The sequence below is a fragment of the Macaca nemestrina genome, chromosome 16 (genome assembly GCF_043159975.1).
Source record: "Macaca nemestrina isolate mMacNem1 chromosome 16, mMacNem.hap1, whole genome shotgun sequence".
Classification (NCBI taxonomy): domain Eukaryota; kingdom Metazoa; phylum Chordata; class Mammalia; order Primates; family Cercopithecidae; genus Macaca; species Macaca nemestrina.
In genome coordinates this window covers 11,137,128-11,157,706 of record NC_092140.1, presented here as the reverse complement: position 1 = coordinate 11,157,706, position 20,579 = coordinate 11,137,128, and the positions used below count along the sequence as shown (strand labels likewise).

Sequence of the window (20,579 nt, the reverse complement as noted above, 5' to 3'; positions counted from 1 at the left end):
ACATTTCTGGGGTACCATTCTCATAGGGCCCCTTGGAGTTGTACAGCTCCAGGCTCTGGTAACCTGTGCACTAGTAAATTAAAGAATACAAATCTATAATACTGAATTGGGTATTTGTTTAGTGATAAATGGCACTGATTTATGATTGGTTTAGGTCGGTATTGGAAAGAATTTGTTTTTTGAATAAAAATTATCCAGTGATCTAGAATGCAAGTAGTTCAGAGCATTTAACAGTCTTAGTTTTATTTCAAATAATTAGAAATATTGTCATAACACTAGATTTTGTATTCTTAGCAACTGACTAGGTCCTGAGAGCTCTGTGCCCACTTGGTTTTGTCAGCCACGGGATTGCGCCTTGCTTCAGTTCCCTTGAATTAGCTTGGGTATTCTTTAGAGAAGCTGCCAATCTGGCATTGTGGTGATCTTGGCTTACCTCCAGCGCTGCCTCAGAGTAAAGTTAAGCATGTGTAGTCCTGCCAGGCTTTGTGGAAGCACACAGCACGCAAGTAGACCAAGAAGAGAGATTAGGAAGAGTTATCAATGAGGAATTGAGGCATGATAACAAATAAAGGTTTCCAAAAATATAACCTACCTACCTTTATCTGGAATTGATTGGTTTGCAGCTAAAACGAGGAGGGATTTTAAAAGGTACCCAATTAATATAACTGTGTATGCATCTGTGGACAGCCTGCTGTTTCCAGGTGTTTACAGCATCATGATATTGGTTCATTTTAATACCAGTTTCTTTCTTTCCCATAGAAAATCTTCTACTCCTCTAACGTTATTAATATTTTATTGATTATTTGTTTTTATGGAAATATGCAGATTTGAGTGTATCATTTTATTTTTGATTCCTATTAATTCCCTACATGGGAATTATTCCCTAAGTGGGCATTATTAAAGCCACTTTATGTCAATTTTAGGTCTTATAAGTTTAATGCTTTGCTTCGTTCTTTCTCATTTTAGAAGTGACAGTGTGTTCATGTTCTTCTGAGGTGTCAGCGAAGTTTGTTCTTCATGCAGTCCAGCTTGTGAAGCAAAGAGCATATCGAAGCCATGAATTCTATAAGTTTTGTTCTCTTCCAGAGAAAGGAACACTGACTGAAGCTTTTCCTGTCCTAGTAAGTTTAACTACAGTTTATAATCCTAAAACAATTTATTTGCCTTTTTGGTATGGGCTAAGACTAAATATTTGCATTTGATTTTATATTTTGTATTTAGCACATTGGGATAATATATTTTTTAATGCCAAAGAAAATGAAGTAGGAAGATAGAAAATCTAATTAGGGTACTTGAAATCAAGTTAGAGGTAATTATCTCTGTAATTCTTGAATAGTTTAATCAAAGAAACATACTAGTCTGGTAGATTCTGGTATCTTGTAGTTTGGACCCTGATTTAGATTATTCTTTGTTGTACAGTAGATTAATTTCTTTAAGACTTGTTTGCATGTCACTTAAGTTATTTTACTAATGCTGTGTTGTTAAGAAGCTATGAGGCTAATTTGCATTAGAGGAAGACTGCTACTGCTTCATGTCTAAGTTATCTCAAATGATGGCAGCACTACATTCTTATCTGTGGTGTTGGAAACGATGACTAGTCTTTCTTCCACAGAAGGAAGAGTACTGATGTTCTTCCTTCAACTCGCTCCTTTGTGTTTTCAGTTGGTTGTGGGATTTTCGCAGTATCTCTTTGTTTCTGATTACTTTTCACTTGTGTTCTTCCATGGATCAGTGTTGCATGATTCATCTTTTTAAACTTTTAAATTCACTGATTGCTAGAAAACGTACTTTAAAACTCAGTGCTAAGAGCAATTTTTTTTTTCTTATCTTTGTTTTTTAACAGGGAGAAAGATGTAAATGACCGTAATGTCATTTTGTTTTAGCTGCCAGGCAGCTTTGAGCCCAAACTCAACTGTGCCTATTGAGTATACCTTACAAAGTTGTAGTATCTTTCTTGTGTCATTATACTTGATTATTTTTCTTTTGGTCCTAATTTTTTATTTCACTTTGAAGTAATCAGATCTCATTTGCTTTATTATATGTGCTTTCAGAAGCTGCCTAGGATCTTTTATGACAAGAAGCATAGGGTTATGAGTAAATAACTATGTATATTTAAATACTTGCACCATATCTTTGCAAATATACATGCAAATGATTTGTCTAACTCTTAGCATAGCTGTTCAAATTTTTGAGTTTTCTTGCTACAAATAGGAAAAGTTTGAAAACATGGAATTGCTCTGAAACAGCTAGTATTTATATTCTGTAATTTGAGAAAAATAAGAGATATATTTTATTTACTTTTATTTGCAGGGTGGAAAAGCAATTGAATTTTGCATTGCTCGTTGGTGGGCAAGTCTCAGTGATGTCAACATTGATTATACCATTTCTTTCCATGGGATAGTGTGTACTGCTCCTCAGTTAAACATTGTAAGTTCCATAACATTTTCATGATTTTTAATGTCAGTTACTTGTGTTATTGGAGAGTAATTTCATTGGTTAGATTTAAACTTTAATGAGGGGAAATTACCTGTGGTTCTGAAGATAATAGTAGGCTTTGTGTGTGGGTACTTACAAACTTTATATTAGACACATTTATTTTAGGTACAAAATATTGCTTATTTTTCGTAAAGTTTGAGAAAGTAATTTGACAAATATCCTTTGTAGCATGCGTCGGAAGGAATCAACCGTTTTGATGTTCAGTCCTCCTTGAAATATGAAGATCTGGCTCCCTGCATAACTTTGAAGAACTGGGTCCAAACACTACGGTATCATTCAATGTTTTAGGGACTACAAATATTGAATAGAGATTGGGGGGATCTCTTACACTCTGAAAAAAGAGCCTTTTTTTTTTAACCCATCTGCATGCTAGAGGTGAGAATTTTATCCTTGCCGATCTCTGCAAGGCAGTCCCAGTATCAGCTTCCAGCCTCACTGTCCCACCTGACCAGCAAATTCAAAGATGGTGGATAGCCGATCCCTGTCATGACTAGTTAGGATCAGTGGACATTCACCTTTTTATTTCTTGCCGTAAAATAGCAAGTTAACATTCTCTCTGATATTATTTTGTGAGTCCTAATGCAATCATTTGTAGAAACTGCAATACTGCAATTTTTATTGAATGGTAGAAACTTAAGTACTGTAGCCTGCTGTTTGTGCCTCAGCACCTCCCCTTACAAAAGCAGGGCACTGTGACCTGTGTTCACATACTCACTGTGTTATAAAGATACCTGGTTTCTGTTGCTCATCAGCATGCAGCCTAGTCATAAGTGCATTAAAATAACCATTTAGGGACAATAGTCAGTGACACGGTAATGTCTAAAGATACACCGCTTCCTAGAATTATCAATAAAAATTAAAACATACAACTTTGAAGATAGATCCAATTTATATCATTCTAATGTTGTCTTCCTAAATCTAAAAAATTGGAGCTAAATTTAAAGGAGTAGATTATGTTTCACTGACATTTTAAACTATATTTAAAACGTGCTTTTCAGTGTCAGTTTTCTCCTTTATAAAATCTGAACGTTAGCAGCTTCCTTCAGAGGACTACTAAAAATATGAAATACCATTCCCTCGGCCAGGAGGAGGGCTGAGTGTGGCCCCTGCTATCTGGTGAGCACCCGGGGCCTGGGGAGGTCTGTGCTGTGCACAACACAGTACTGTCAATAGTTTGCACAAGGAGTACAAATCAGAACCTGTCTTACAACACTTGTAGTTGTCACCCTAGTGTTGGGATTTGGTTGTGTTAAGAGGTATTTGTTGGTATTTGAAAATGTTCTTGCCATGAAAAGATTGCCTTTGTAATATTTATTGCAAAATTTAAACTGTATGTATTGATATGATTCAATCAAAGAATTATGTAAGTTAATGGTTAAAATATTGTAGAGTATACTGAAAAGGATAGCTCTCAGGAAGGTTCATCTGTCACTTTTTGCAATATGTTACAGATTTTGTTGCTTATGGTTTTGTCTGTTTCAATGAACTCTTGAATCAAACCAGTTATGTAGTTTCCTCATTACAGCCCAGTGAGTGCAAAAACAAAACCTTTAGGATCAAGAGATGTTTTGCCAAATAACCGTCAACTTTATGAGATGGTCCTGACATATAACTTTCATCAAGTAAGTGTTTGCCTAGTAAAGAATGAACTTTTGTGTTTTATTTATGATTCATAAAATCAAAAATGGAAGGACAGTGTATATGGTGTATATATATAAAACAGAATCAAGTGATTAACATTGGTTAATTTGGAATTACTCTTTAGGAAATTGTAATTTGTAATTAAATACCATTCAGTCGTAAAGTCACAAAATGTAATTGAGTGGTGACCTAACCTTGAGCCTTAGTTGATAAAATCACTGATCACTGTCCATCTGACCCAGGGATGATTAGAAGGCTCAGAAATACCATCTGTCTTCTGATGATGGTGCTGGGCCTGATTGCTTTCTGTGAAGAAGGCACTGGAACAGGAAAAGATCAGAGTAGCTCCCAGGTGGAATGGGTGGCGGAAGTAATGGAGGCCAGTGTAAATGCTGGATCAATGAGATTTCAATAAAACTGTTACTGAAACACACATCAGTTTGGTTATAATGTTAGGGAAATGAATTGGTTTCAGTGAGTTTTCAGATTACAGTTTTATAAAGTAATTAGAGGTCCTGAAATATGTATATATTGCTTTATTAATGAATACACATAGCCAGGTGTGTGTTTTCAAAAGTTTGTAAGAGAGCAGTGACTTTTATAAGTGCCAAAATACTATGTGTTCTATATTTTCAAAATTTTTTGCCACAAGTACTTTTCATTTTTAAATGAAAAAGTCTCATGTCAATAACAATATTAAAAATTTGTATCAGAAATTATATGCAAATCATGCAAAGTAATCCTTTTTTTTTTTTTTTTAATAGCCCAAGAGTGGGGAAGTAACTCCAAGCTGCCCACTACTTTGTGAACTATTATATGAATCTGAATTTGACAGCCAACTGTGGATTATTTTTGACCAGAACAAAAGACAGATGGGTTCAGGTGATGCCTATCCACATCAGGTATAAAATACAGAAGCTCATTCCTGAACTAACAAAATCCTGGTTTCTTGTTATGGTAACGTTCATACTTTAAAAAAAGAAAATGATAGCTTTGCATTTAGTACTTTCACAAACTCATAAGAGCCTGTTGTTTGTTGTAGTTGGTGAGGAACAGATTGTGTCAACTCTTTCACCATGTAGTTGTGCTGAATTAGAGGAGGACAAAGGTGAAGCTTGCCACGTTGGCCAGCATAACTTTTGGTGTGTGTAGTGTTTCTCCTTCCTATACACTGATTCTACCTACCTGAAGGTAGATCAAAGCATACATCAAAGATATGTGAACCTCTTGAAATGATCCTAAGTCTGAGGGGGCTAAAGAGAGCACTGCAGCAGTGGCCACGTGTCTTCGGTTCATTTGTACTTTTAAATTTGCTACCCTACTGGACAACTCTGTAATGAGCACTTACTACATACCAGGCACTATGCTTTGTGCTGTTTTATTGAAGAGAAAAATCACATAATTTATAGATATTTTATCCCTTAGAGATTACTGCAAAGAAATGAGACATTTCCTGTAACATGTATAATTTTATGCTGACAAATGAAAATAATTTATGGAGATTTTTTTCAATTCGTTGTTAAAGGAGTGATATCTATTTTCCTCAAAGCAAGTAGCAGTCACATCTCATTACAGAATGGCCTACTGCAGTGCTATTACTTTGGTTACTTTTTAAATCTCAGATAAAGTGGCTGACACAGGATACAGCATCTCATCCTCTTGAACCTGTTACCTGGGTAATGAACTTGTATTCCTTGATCTCTATTGGTTTCCTGTTTGTTTCAAGTCTGAAATAAAGGAGTGACATTTTGGTTGTAATTTGAAGATCAGCTGGGCATGGTGGCACATGTCTGTGATCCCATCTACTCAGGAAGCTGAGATGGGAGGATCGCTTGAGCCCGGGAGCTCTAGGCTATGGTGCACTATGATTGCACCAGTTAACAGCCACTGCACTTCAGCCTGGGCAACATAGCGAGTCCCCGTCTCTAAAAGTAAATAAGGATTACCAGTAGTCATAAGTTACGTGTGTGTATTTGTCTTAGATATTCTGTGGTGCCCCAATTTTGCTAATATTTTTGGAAAGAATAAGGGCTTTGAAGTCAGACCTGACTCCAGCTCTCTTATACTTTACTCTGTGTGATGTTAGGCAAGTCACTTGATGTCCCTGGTCCTGTCTGCTGACCAGCATACTAGGGACTTTGTGTGTATATGAAAGTCTGGATAGTGCCTTGCACTGTACCTCACATATTATAAGCAAGTCTGTGAATGGCAACTTTCACTGTATCCTCTTTCAGTGATTTCCATTGACTTGGTTAAACTTAACTTTTCCCAAATGTTGTTTTTCTTTTTTAGTATTCTTTGAAACTGGAGAAAGGAGATTATACAATTCGACTGCAAATTCGCCATGAGCAAATCAGTGATTTGGAACGCCTTAAAGACCTTCCATTTATTGTTTCTCATAGATTGTCTAATACCTTGAGCTTAGATATTCATGAAAATCATAGTTTTGCACTTCTAGGGAAGAAGAAATCGAGCAACTTGACATTACCACCCAAATATAACCAGCCATTCTTTGTTACTTCCTTACCTGACGATAAGTAAGTGATAACATTGCTTATACTTACTGCCCATCTTATACACTGTAGTCCTTTTAATGTAAGTTTATGACATCTAGGCTAAATTTGGAGTATGTTGTCATTTTTTTTTTTTTTGGCTGAAGTCATTTCTTCCTTTGATTTTTGAAGTCTTAGCTATGGGAATGAATTCAATATGGAATTGTTTTCATGTTTTTCCCCTTACTTGTCTTTGTGAAACTTTCTCTTTTGTTGCTTTTTTTCTCTTTGAATTCTCTTGTTTAGAATACCTAAAGGGGCAGGACCTGGATGCTATCTTGCAGGATCCTTAACATTGTCAAAGACTGAACTAGGAAAGAAAGCTGTAAGTATTAGTTTTTTAAACACTGAAATTACCTATTACAAAATTTCCATTTCTTTAAAGATAAGAATTCTACATTTCAGAATGGGTAAAAGAGAAGATACTCTTGGGAAAAAAAATTTAATCCTTTTTTCCCAGGTTACTAGTGAAGGTCAGTTAATATTTAGTTGTCTTTTAAAATGTATACTACTTTTGAAATATTTAGGCTTCTTTTTCACAAGCCGGCAGTACTCAGGCCCTGAACTTGTCTTACCTCCTGTGGCTAATACACTTGAACTTCCCGTGAAACACATAAATACAAATCAAAATTGGCTTTAAAAAATATGATGTTTAAGATTAGAACATGTTATAGAAATTTAACCAATGTAAGATTATGGACATAGGAATAAATCAGATTATCTTGGGGTGCTTTTAAAAAGTAGTCAGAACAATTATTACTCTAAAACATGTTTCTTCACACTTCTACAGACCTTTCTCATTGGAATTTCACATGGTTCCAATGTAGAAACCATGGAAACATGGTTCCATGGTTTCCAAGTAGGAAAATATGAGATACTTCTTTTGGTATTGCTTTTTAATTTCAAAATGATGCTTTTTGTTAGAAATATGTTTCTTATTGTTGTTTAGAGATAAATGTTACAATTTTACAAGTACCTACCTGTTTTTGTTTTTTCCTTCTGTGTTTTCATTAAAAATGTATTATGAGAATGGTGTTTATATAGATCTATCACCTTTTGTCATAAAAATCATTTTAGCTCAATGCCAGTAAAAGTTGTCATTCTTAACAGTTTTGTTTCTCTCTTTACTATTACCTCTTACAGAGCTAAGCCTGCTACATAAATGCTGTTATCAGAATGAGTAGATCTCATATATCTTAAGAATTATATATATTTATTGTCAGTATTGAATCAAAGGCCATTTATTTACTGTCATTGAAGCATAATTGGGGAAGTTTGTGCTTAGAAAAAGTTGCCTACCCTGACATTTCTTGGGTCTCGTTTCAGTTTATACTGTTTATACATACATACTTTAGTATAATTTGAAGTAAATCAATAGTTAATGATTTGCAATTAATACATGCACTGATTTAAGAAACCCTGGTAGTCTTTTTTGTAGATTTCGTTTCACAGGAAGCATAGCTGCTTCAGCTATTGGGCTTCAGCTGTTGGGCTTCAGCTCTGAATTTTCATTCAGATGACAGATGACACTTCTGAAGAGTCTGTTTACTTGTGAAGAGTGTAACAGAAAAGCATTATTAGTAAAATAATGGGCTTTTAGCAATTCAGAAATAGTTACTACTTCCCAGCTATATTGTTTTAGGAGACAATTGTGAAATTAAATTACAAATATGTGGTGTTAACTATGGTGGCTCTTTATCAAGGGAGACTTTCCTGGGAGAAAGCAGTAACTTAAAGCTGTTGAGTTCATAGTAACTTCCATCACATTGTTTATGTAATCTTTTCTCAGTGGTTTAGCATTTCTTGTTTTTTGGTAGTTGGGAAGGTAACTTTTACTTCACTTTGACTTTCACAGTAACTTTGTTGCTTTTTATAGGAATGCATAGGCTGTGGGGTTGTTGTGGTACCCTTTAATCAGATTAGATCATCAACTAAATTTACTATTTTAAGAAATGCTTTCATAAGTAATGGATTTTGATCTACTAAATTTTTCAATAAGAAGTTGACAGGTACTCTTAGTAATAACATATTTGAGTACTTTTTCTTATTTAAGAAATGAAAGTGGCAATGTTGCTTTCTTTAAAAGCGTGCCATCTTGATCACAGACCTGAGCCTTCTAAGTGGTGTGACACAGGTGGAACATAAACTGAAAGACAATTAGACAGAGGTTCTGTCTCCATCCTGTGTAGATTATGCATGTTTTCTTACAGAATGTCGTTCTAACTCCCAGGGGCAGTCTGCAGCAAAACGACAAGGAAAATTTAAAAAGGTACTGATTGTCAGTTCTTAAAAAAGATGTCTTAAAGCCTTATTTGCATATTAAACTTTTTTCTGTCACTATTATAAACCTTTTTTTTTTTTAAATAAGTCTCCCTTAGTTTCCTTTCTTTGCATTCTGAAGTATAGTGCTCTTAGCTCTACTTACAAGCATTGTTGACATACTGCTTTTCTAAAGGGTTTTTTTTTCCCCACCATAAATTCCTGGAAGACTCATTTTCTCTGTGTATACAGACATTTTAATGCTATTCATTTCTTGCTACAGATATGATAACAAGTAACAATATTTGAAATTTTTCATATTTACAATTTTACAGAGAGATGGATGTGATAGTTTTTTTTTTTAGCCATATAAGCTAAAGCGCTTAATTATTTTTAAAGTCTAAAAGCACTTTTAAATTGGGTGATTTGATTAATAAAATGTTGCAGCTTTTTAAAGTGAACTTTATTCCCTGCTCTTGTATCAATTCTGGTTCTGAAAGAACAGAAACAAGAAAGAGCGATGGACGTAGCAGGAACAGAAATAAGGACTGTTCACTGACAATTAAAGCTTACGCTAAGACCACAGAGTTTAAGGCCATCGCTACTAAGTGGTCTGATCAGCCTCTCTGCAGCATATTAAGCAATCTTTGATTTACTGCTGGGGCCAGATTTAACTCAGAAAAGAAAATTTCTGCTAAAAATATATTTTAGGGCCAGGCACAGTGACTTATGCCTATAATTCCAGCACTTTGGGAGGCCAAGTTGGGCAGATCCCTTGAGCTCAGGGGTTTGAAACCATCCTGGGCAACATGGTGAAACCCTATCTCTACAAAAAGTACAAAAATTAGCCAGGCGTTGTGGCACACAGTTATAGTCCCAGCTACTCTATGGGAGGCTGAGGTGGAAAGATCGCTTGAGCCTGGGAGGCGGAGGCTGCAGTGAGCTGAGATTGCACCACTGCACTTCAGTCTGGGCCACAGAGTGAGACCCTGTCTCAAAACAAATATATGTGTGTGTGTGTGTGTGTGTGTGTATGAAAGGGACTGCATATTTAATACGCTTTCTGGTGAAGACCTGCTACATCATTCAGCATTTTCATGATTTCCTTTTAAACAGAAAGATTTACAGTGGGAAAATCAGTAATGTCCTAATGTATAAACAAAAGATAACTTTATATTTCTTATTTCATAGTGATATGGAACTGGGGAATCACCATTCTGTAAACAGCTTAAATTCCTTTATTAAGATGTCTTCTGAAATGTCCATATTATTACATAATAGTAAATAATTTGTCCAAACAAAATACAGATAACTAGGAATCATCTTTCTGGAGAAAGATCTAAAGATCAGTATTTCTCACCTGGGTGTCTTGACCGATTTGGGGGCCATGTAATGGGATAAAAACAGCATTTTTTTAAAAATAGGAAATGTCAGTTCATCAGACTCATAAAATTGTAATTTCATTTTATGTATTAATGTGTATATCTTTGGGACATTGTGAAAATAGTTTGCAAGTCACTGCTTTAGAGAACAAGGAAAAGGTACTCTAGGAATCTATTAAAAATAGAAGGCACTTACCACGAAAGCCATAGCAATTATTTTTCTTATTTTAGTTGACCTTTTGCAAGTTTTGGTAGATTTTGTTTGAATTAGGTTGTATAGTTAGGAAAACATTGAATGAATAGAAAGGCATTTACTTGATGATTAGTAAAGCTTCATTTGAAGAACTTAGCAGCTAGAGTTATCTCTGCTTCTTCCTTTCTGTCTTCAATGCAAGTACACAATAAAGGTCTTATTTTAGAAATAATTAGTATTATAGTTTTACAGTCACATTACGAAGAAAAAAATACATGTATAATTCCCGGTTGATGAAGATAAATAGCATTTTGTATATAATTCTTAATAGATTTTTTCTCTGGGTTTCAGTGACTTGATTTGAAAAAGTATGTCACCCTTTTTAAAATTCCTTGTAAAATGCAATAATATACTTTTTTTGTTTTTTTTTTTTTTAAAGAGTCTCACTCTACACTCCAGGCTAGATTACAGTGGCACAATCGTAGCTCACTGTTGCCTCCAGCTCCTGGGCTCAAGCGATCTTCCCACCTCAGCCTCCCTGGAGTGGCTGGGACTACAGGCATGTGCCACTATGCCTAGCTAAGTTTTACTTTTCGTAGAGAGAGGTCTTATTGCCCAAGGTGGTCTAAAACTCCTGGCTTCAGACAATCCTACTGGCTCAGCCTCCCAAAGTGCTGGAATTACAGACATGAGCCACTGCACCCAGCCTGAATATTGTCACTTTTAACAGATCATAAATAGCACTCGAATATGATATACATCTTTAAAATGGTGTATGTGAAGCTTTTAAAATTTTGAATATTCAGTTACTAATAATTTTAAGAACTAAAGAAATTGCTATTTGGAACCACAATTTAACTTACAGTGCATTGTGTGCCCAGAGAGTAGTTATTGGTTTGGCAGGTGAGTTTGACTTTCTAAATAACACTGTTCAGTTTGAACACTGTTGAAATACTTCGTGAGTAGCTGGAATGCTTTTTTTCTAAACGTAACCATTAAATATGTACTGTAGAGAAATCTTCATAGCATTTCTGCTCTGAAGATTCTTCTTGACTGTCTCTTTAAACCATAATCAAGATTTCTCAAGATTAAAGGTACAAAATTATTTCTATTAAATTGATACTACGTTAACCCCTTGAGAATTGTCATAAAAATATTAATATTGGCACAAAGAAGAAATTATTGTGATACAGCAAGTGAGAAATAGCGCCATTTTTCTTTTGATTAGAAATTAAAACTACCAGGTTTATAATTTTTACTAATAAAAAAATTCCCTGTCCTGAAACATCTTGTAGGATTACACTAACTTTTATAGTTAATTTGATATATTTAATACGTAAAATGCTGATTACAAAACCTTGATTTTTGTTTCCGTGAGATAATTCATCATAAACTTTCTTTGTCTCTTTTTTGCTTTTAATGATAGTTTAAGGTTGCTAGGATATCTTTTTTCCTACTTTTGATAGGTCTTTGTTAGAGTTCATTGTAAATCCTAAATTAATTTTAAAGATGGCTCATTTTAAATTCAATTCTCTTTTCTCTGTTCTGTACTAAAACAATAGCACATATCTCTGAGTCTGAGGAGGAAGTGCCTCACAACATACAGGCTGCCTCCCTAAGAGCAGCAGACCTCTCCCTCATACGGCGAGGAGGTGCGGGAAGCTCAGGGAGAAAGACTGGAGACCGCTCATTCTAGCACACTGGGTGGCAGAGAAGCTCAATTCCATGGAAAATGGAGCTATATTAACAGAAAGTAAATATTGGAGGCCACTTAGCCCCTTCAATTCCTAGATGTGTTGTCTTTACTGTACTGATGACACGGATGCAGTCTGTTTTCATAAGAACTTGCTGGTAGAAGATCAGCTCAGATTTTGCGCTTACCTTGGCTTTGCTCAGGGCAGTGCCTGCCCAGAGAGTGAACCTTGAGAAGGAGAGGAGAAGGACAGGCAGCTGGGTCCTGAAAGAGCTAGCCCAAGCAGTAGACCTGTTTCCTTTTCCCAGTCTCATGTTTCACATAAGGACTTTGTTTACAGGTTCTGGCTCCCTGACCTCAGAGGGAGAATGACAGCCAGTGGCTATGAATGGATTTATATGGTTATATCTGATGTCAAAGTGGTTTTCTGTGCTTTAAATGAATCAGTATGGAGATAGCAGTTATTATTTTGTGTTGGAATACTATTAGAACTACAACCATAGTTCCTGGTTTACTGTTACATCATTTTATACCCTGAAATTGTGTTTATTTGTGAAAATTGTTAAAATGGGAATATTTGTGTAGTATATGCTCCTAAACATCCTATTTACAGGGAGGTGGGAACTTGCAGTATTATTTTTTTACTCAACCAGAGTAAAGCTTTTTCAGTGAATGTCTTTTTGGTAACATTTGTTTCAATTTTATGAACTTTGTTAATTAAAATGAATATAGTATTTTAATTTAGCACCATTTTAAATACAAACCCAAAGATAGAAATTGAGGAACTGACTTAATAAATAATGGCTTAATTAAGGACACCCAGTTATTGTGCCAAAAACAAATCTAGCAGGTATAGCATGTGATTTCATTTCCCAAATAATGCTTTACCTTTCACAAGTCAAGATTTATCTGTGAATAAAATAAATACAGTTACTCTCCATTTCTCTGCTGCTGTCTTCAAAGCAAAACTTCTCAAAAGACCCACAGACGTATTGACTTCCATTCTCTTTTCATCTCTGTCTTCTCTGGCCTGGACTGTTCCACTGTCCCCTGACACTGTTCTTGTCCAGGGGGGTCAGCAGGCTCTGTGCTGCCAGGTTTTCAGTTCCTTCCTACTTCATCGTACACTGCCTCTCAGCTAGGTGGGCAGTTGATCATTTTCCTTCTTGCTGGTTTTTCCTCAAGGCTTCCATGATCCCAGGTGCTTTTTGTTTTCCCTTTCTCACTCACAGAGCTGCTTTTTCCATTCTCCATCCCTAATCTTATTCATCTACATATTTTTCAGCATTGTCGGCAAACGCATTGGTTCTACCTTTAAAGATCTCAAATCTGTTCATTTTCTCCAATTTTGTTTTTAGTCTAAGGCACAGTGTAGGGTTTCCTAGGTTTGTTTCCTAACTTCTTGTTTTCCTGCCTCCACGTTTACCCTCTATAATCTATTTTCCAAATAGAACACAAACCAAAATTTTCATCCATACAGGAACTAGAGTCATTAAACAAAAAGCAGAAATCTTTAATCATGTCACTGTCTTTTGTAAAACTCTTCTGGTATGCTTCTTAGTGCACTTAGAATACTATATATAGTATTTTTTCTTTTCTTTTTTAAACCATATGCTCTCAAGCCCTACTTAAGTTGGCTGCCACCTGCTTTCTCAGAAGATACAGCTGTGCTTGCTTTATACCCAGCTCAGGTCTTTACACTTGCTCATCTTCTCCTTGTTCATTTAGGGTCGTTTGCATAAGATGTTACCTCTTCAGAGTGGCTTTCCGTAGCCACTTTGTGTACATCGGCTCCCCCTTGTTACCTGACAGTCACTCTATCCTTTTATTCTGTTTTGTTTTCTTCATATCAGATGTCAGCATCTGGTGTGTTCTTTACCTATTCAAGCATTACCTGGCACGTCGCGGGGACTCAGTAAGTCCTGTTGGTTTAATGAAGGTGTAAATGTCCCCTTAAATTTACTTAGAGGATCTTTTTTTACTTTGGACTTATTTCATCCTCTTCTCAGATTTAAAATGTGAAAGGTTAGGGTACTTTTGTCATCTGTCTGCCAAGTAAAGCCAAGAATACCAAATATACTCAAATGGAGAAAAGTGGGTTCTTCTCTCTTTTATTTTAAAGGAGATATTTGAAGTATCAGTACTCAGCATCAGTTTGTGAGAAAATTACTGTGACCAGAGATTGGAATTTTTGGTGTATTGTGACCCTTAGAATCTAGAATACAGTGTAGTACTACTCAGGTGCAGCCCATGTTACATGACATGTAGCTATTGAAGATGATTTTGACATATGTAAAATTAAGCATATTAATCTAAGAATCTCTCTCCACATTCGTAGGATGTAATCCCTGTTCATTACTACTTAATACCTCCACCAACAAAGACTAAGAACGGCAGCAAAGATAAGGAAAAAGATTCAGAAAAAGAGAAAGATTTGAAAGAAGAGTTTACTGAAGCATTACGAGATCTTAAAATTCAGTGGATGACAAAGTAGGTTTTTAAATGTATTTTAATTCTTTAAATGTTTAGTTCTGTTTTCTCAACTATAACAATATTGTGTATATATACATAGACCGTATTTTAAAATGTTAACAGCAGATGGTAGGATTATAGGTGCTTTTAAATTTTCCTCTTTTTATATAAATGTGTAATTTATTTAAATTATAAATTTGTAATTTTGTGATTAAATGTTTTAATTTTTATTTTAATCACTCTAATTTGTTCTTGGAAGATAATTATATTGGAAAGTATAAAAAAGAAAAATCACTTTTGCCCACAATTCATAAATAGTCATTGTCCTCATATTATTTTTTTCTTCTGTGTTTGTACATGTAGCAGTGTGGATAAAATTAGTTTCCATTTTTCAGTTACTTTTTTATTATGATTTAACAGCCCTGTGAAATACCATTTGTAATGTCTGTGTTGTATATGGTTCTATGGATGCAACATAATGTATTTAAACGTTTTATTTTGCATATATATATTTATAGCTTTTCTTCCTGATGCTGTGATAAACATTTTTATACATAAAGGTGATTTTTTAAAATTTCCATCATGTGGCATCTTAAAAGTAAAAATCGTCTTGCTATATTTTGCCAGATTGCCTTCTGAGATGAGTATAATAATTTACACTCATCTAGCCATGTATGTGTGCTACTACACAATGCAAAAGCGGGCCATTACTGCTGTCTTAAATTACATCTCTAGTTATTATTAAAGGAGAGCTTTTTAGATGGTATCATTCATTATTAGTGTAGCTTCTGACAGTTGAGCGTATTCTTCACCTTTTTTTCCTGTTGAGACATTAGATGTTTCTGGTTGATTAAAACTTTTTACATAAAAGATATTAATGCTTTTCTGCACTTGCCACAGATTTTACTCTAGTTTACTCTTTGACTTTGGGCTTACTTTCTACTTGAAATTTATTCTATGTAGTCAAATCAGTTGCTTTTTCCATCTGTTGTGCATTATTTCTTTTACTGCTGGTATTTTATGGGAATCCTCTTTAGCTGATTATGTATGCATCCTTGCAGTTACATGGTTTTAGAGGGAATAGAAGTCATCATGATGTGAAAATATTTCCCAGAGATTGAACCATTGTAATGTCAGTTCACATGCAAATATACCTTTCCCACTTAAAACTAAGTTGTATCTCCACTGGAAGTCAAAGTCTTCAGGTCTGTCTCTGCCTGATTTTAGGATGTCGTAAACAGTTGACAATAAAATATAAATTCTTCAAAAGTGAAATTGCAGAGATTGTCTTCTGGCATGACAGCCTGAGGAGACCCATGATGCTGGTCCCCAGTAAAACTAGTGAAAATTATTTAAAAACAAAACAAAACAACTTTTAAAAGCCCCTGGAAATGGTCCAAAGGACATACAGCAAATGAAGAAACATCTATTCAAAAATACCTACAAAAATTGGGTAAGAAAAGCAAGAGTCTGTGATATTTGAACCAAGACCACTGCCTCCCTTTCCTCTCGCAGTTCAGTGAGCCAGAAACTTTACTTCCGATCTTGCCTTCAGGAGCTCCAGCTCCTGGGGGAGGAAAGGCTTTCCTCCTTGGAGGAGCAGGATGTCATCATTTCTCATCCTGACCCACTGCCAGTTGCAGCGGCTCAGTTCTGCTGAGTGCTGTCAAAAGGTGGGGACTCTCTTCTTCTGCTAACCCTTACTTGTGAAGTACTGTTGGGAACACTGGGGCCCTAATATCCAGGAGGCTGTGGTTCCATAGCACACGAGGCAAGCTGAGAAGACCACAGGAGAGTGCTAAGCTCCTTAAGTGGGCGTGTGACTCAAAGAAAAACCTGCCATTCTTCCACTCCCTGTTCCAGAGCTTCGGCTTAGTGATTTTGCCAGTGGGGCCTAAGGAGTTCATAAAACTGACAACTCCTAATTTCTTCCTGAAGGAATTGACTTCATTTGCAACAGAAGATAGAGAAGTCCATGTACCTAAGGGTTCTCTCCAAAACGGGGAAAAAAGGAATGAAAAAAAATGAACAGAGCAGAGCCTCAGAGAAATGTGGGATACCATTAGTGCACCAAAATCCATGGAACAGGAGTACCAGGAGAACAGAGAGAAAGCAAAAATATATCCAGTGAAATAATGGCTGGAAACACCCCATATTTATTGAAAGATATTAACCTACATATCCAGGGAACTCAATGAACTCAAAGTAAATGGAAAGAAATCCACAAATAGACATAGCGTGTTAAAGATACTGAAAGTCAAAGATAAGGAAAAGATCTTGAAAGGAGCAAGACAAAACTCCTCATCACTTATAAAGAAATACTAGTAAGGTTAACAACTGACTTCTGAGCAGAAACAGTAGAGGTCAGATAGCAGTGGGATTCTGAGTGCTCAAAGTCTCAACCAATAATCCTATATCCAGCAAAACTATCCTTTAAAAATGAAAATGAAATAAAAAATTCCCAGGTAAACCGGAGAATTTGTTGCTAGCAAACCCACCTTATAAGAAGTACTAAAAGAGGTTCTTCAACCTGAAAGCAGGTGATCTCAGGCAGTAATTTGAATCTACATCGGTGAGAGTGGGGAAAGAAATGCTGGTAAAGTTAATTATTATGGAATTATAAAAGCATGAAGTTCTCCTTTTTTTCCTGTTAACTAATTTAAAAAGCTCTTCTATGAATGTTGTGTATATATTAGGCCTATGTAATATTTAAATGTAATATTCTGTAATATATATTTACTGATAGCACAAAGGAGCAAAACTGTATTGGGCTAAAGAAATGACTGCAGATAGTAAAGTAATTATTATAACAATTGATTGGTGTATAACAGTAATAGATACAACAGATAGAATAATACTACACAAGGAAGGAGAGGGGATTAGAGCTATAAATGGATAACATTTCTATATCTCACTGAAATTAAGCTAGGAAAAATCTGAAGCTGATTCTTATAAGTTAAGATGTATATGGTAAGCCTTAGAGCAACCACTAAGGAAAACTAAAAATAAACTGAAAAAAATCATTAAATAAATTTAAATGTTCATTTAAAAATAATCACTTAATACAAAAGAAAGCTGTAAAGGAGGAACAGTGGAACAAAAAAAGACATAGGATACATCAAAAACAAAAAATCAAATCGAAGACCTAAGTCCAAATATATCAATAATTTAAAGTTAACAGGAAATTAAGAGAATCCCATTTACAATAACATTGAAAAAAATAAAATGTGTCGGAATATGTTTAGCAAAAGAGATGTAAGAATTACACATCAAAACTATAAAACATTGTTGAAAGAAATTTAAAAGACCTGAGTAAATGGAAAAGGTATTCCATGTCTGTGGACTAGTAGACTTAATATCATTACACTACTCTTCATATTGATCGAACGATTCAGTTGAATTCCCATCAGAATCGTTGAAGACTTCTTATAGAAATTAACAAGCTGATTCTAAAAGTCATATGTGATTCCCTGAGACTCAGAATAGCCAGACAATCTTGAAAATTAAGAACAAAGTTGGGCTCACACTTCCTGATTCCAAAACTTAAATACAAAGCAACAGTAAACAAGACAGTGTTATACTGGCACAAGGGTAAGACATATATAGATTAATGGAATAGAATTAAGAGTCCAGAAATAAAACCATGTGTCTATGGTCAGCTGATTTTTATTTTTGGCAAGGGTGCTGATGCAAAGACCATTTAATGAGGAAAGGATAGTATTTTCAGCAAAGGATGCTGGGATTGGATAGCCATATGTGAAAAGAATGAAGTTGGACCCTTGCCTCACATCATGTATACAAGTTAACTCAAAATGTATCAGAGAGCTGAAACTATAAAACTCCTCAATGAGGACATAGTGGTAAACTTTCATGACCTCACATTTGGCAAACAATTTTTAAAGATACCAAAAGCATAAGTAACATAAGAAAAAAATAGATAATTTGGACTTAATCAAGATTAAAAGCTTTTGTGCTTCAAAGCATAGCATCAAGAAAGTGCAAAAAGCCTATTTGCAAGTTATATATTTTTAAGGAGCTTGTATGCAGAATATGTAAAGAATGCTGACCTTTTTTTTTTTTTAATATTTTGAGGCAGGGTCTCTCTCACTCTGCCACCCAGGCTGGACTGCAGTGGCACGATCATAACTCACTGCTGCCTTGAACCCCTGGGCTCAAGGGATCTTCCCACTTCAGCCTCCCAAATAGCTAGGACTACAAGTGCACGCCACCACGCCCAGCTAATTTTTTTAAGGGATGGAATCTCACTGTGTGCACCAAGCTAGTCGAGCTCCTGGCCTCAAGTAATCCTCCTGCTTCAGCTTCCCATAGTGTTGGGGTTACAGGCATGAGCCACCTCCACACCCAGCCCCCAGAATACATAAGTAATTCCTACAATTTCGTAATACAAAGGCAAATGGCCCAATTTTTTAAATGGGTGAAGAATCTGAATAGATATTTCTATAGAGATATACAAATGACCAGTAAGTGCATGAAAAGATGCTCAAAATCAGTAGTCTTCAGGAAAACGCACATAAAAATCACAATGAAATAGAACTTCACACTAGGATGGCTAGAATCACAAAGTCAGATGATGAGTTTTGGCAAGTATGTGGACAAGGCAGAATCCTCAGACATTGATGGTAAAGAATACAAAAATGATGCAGACTTTTTGGAAAGCAATCTGACTGCTCTTCAAATGATTAAGCTTAGTTTCCATATGGCCCAGCAGTTCCACTCCCAGGTATATACCTAAGGAAAATAAAAACCTATATTGACACAAAAACATGTTCATGACAATTTATAGCAGCATTATTCATAATGGCCAAAAGGTGGAATATCCATCAGCTGATGAATGGACAAACAAAATGTGATGTATCCATACAGGGGACTACTCTTCAGCCATGAATAGGATTAATACAGGCTCCAACATGAATGAACCTTGAAAATAGTATGTTAAGTGGTAGTAGCCAGTCACAAAAGACCTTGTATTAATATGATTCTATTCATATTAAATGTCCAGAATGAGGAAATTTTCTATAGAGACAGAAAGTAGATTAGTGGTTGCTTAGTGCTGGGGAGGTTGGGGAGATCTGATAGCTAAAGGGTATGGCAATTTCTTTTTGTATTGATGAAAAATATTTAAAGTTGACTGTTGTGATAGTTGCATATATCTGTTACTATGCTGGAAAACATTGAAATTCACACTTAAAATGGGAAAATTGTGTGGAGAAAAAATTGAAAAGGTTTACCTAATAGGTGTTTTAGAAGAAAACAGCAAAAAATTATTACCATTCCCTTACAAAACTTAAAAAACCTTAGAACGTTTTTTGGAAAAAAAAAAATTTATAATTAAGGTGCAGTAGTTTTAACATGTAAAATGAAAGTGTTGATTTTGCCCTTGTGTAATTGTTAGGGAAAAGAGAAAAACAGGACTTAATTTTTTTTGTACTAAGAATTAGTGTAAATTTTGTTGTCTACAAGTTAAATTTATTTTCATAGAAAGTTAGTTAGAGTATCAAAATCCCAGTCAACCTTATTTTTATGCTACTATGGAGTTTTGTTGATATAGTAAGTGACTTTAATGTAAGTTACCCATTTCTGGTGCTAGTTACTTAGCATTTGTATGTTAATTTGTTTTTATCCTGATACATATAATCAGGTAGAATTGAGAATGTTATTCAGCCTCTGCATCAGGAAATGTAGAATAACTGTATTCATTCAAGACTTTAGAATTTTCAGAAATGTTTAAATTTTTATTTTTTTTAGAATTTTCAGAAGAGTTTAATAGATCTTAGACATTTTTAAATCTTTTCATCTTTCTAGCTATTTGTGAATGTGCTTTTCTTCCTTTTAAATAAATATAGCTGGTATGTAAGAAAGCTATTGATGCA

The 20,579-nt window shown here is 35.1% G+C and overlaps 1 protein-coding gene across 7 annotated transcripts in view; it reads left to right on the top strand.

The window, feature by feature from the left end:
* LOC105485364 (tripeptidyl peptidase 2) overlaps nt 1–20,579 on the top strand; it is an 84,707-nt gene that overhangs the window by 47,320 nt on the left and 16,808 nt on the right. For 4 of the 7 annotated variants that reach the window (XM_011747655.2, XM_011747657.3, XM_071081070.1 and 1 more), the window contains exons 17-25: nt 967–1,121; nt 2,311–2,427; nt 2,665–2,765; nt 4,022–4,118; nt 4,902–5,039; nt 6,430–6,674; nt 6,936–7,014; nt 8,920–8,958; nt 14,555–14,706. In XM_011747655.2, the coding sequence (XP_011745957.1) occupies nt 967–1,121; nt 2,311–2,427; nt 2,665–2,765; nt 4,022–4,118; nt 4,902–5,039; nt 6,430–6,674; nt 6,936–7,014; nt 8,920–8,958; nt 14,555–14,706 (1,123 nt within the window). The remainder of the gene's footprint in view (nt 1–966; nt 1,122–2,310; nt 2,428–2,664; nt 2,766–4,021; nt 4,119–4,901; nt 5,040–6,429; nt 6,675–6,935; nt 7,015–8,919; nt 8,959–14,554; nt 14,707–20,579) is intronic. The other 3 variants (XR_011614615.1, XM_011747656.2, XM_011747658.3) reach the window with 1 other exon arrangement.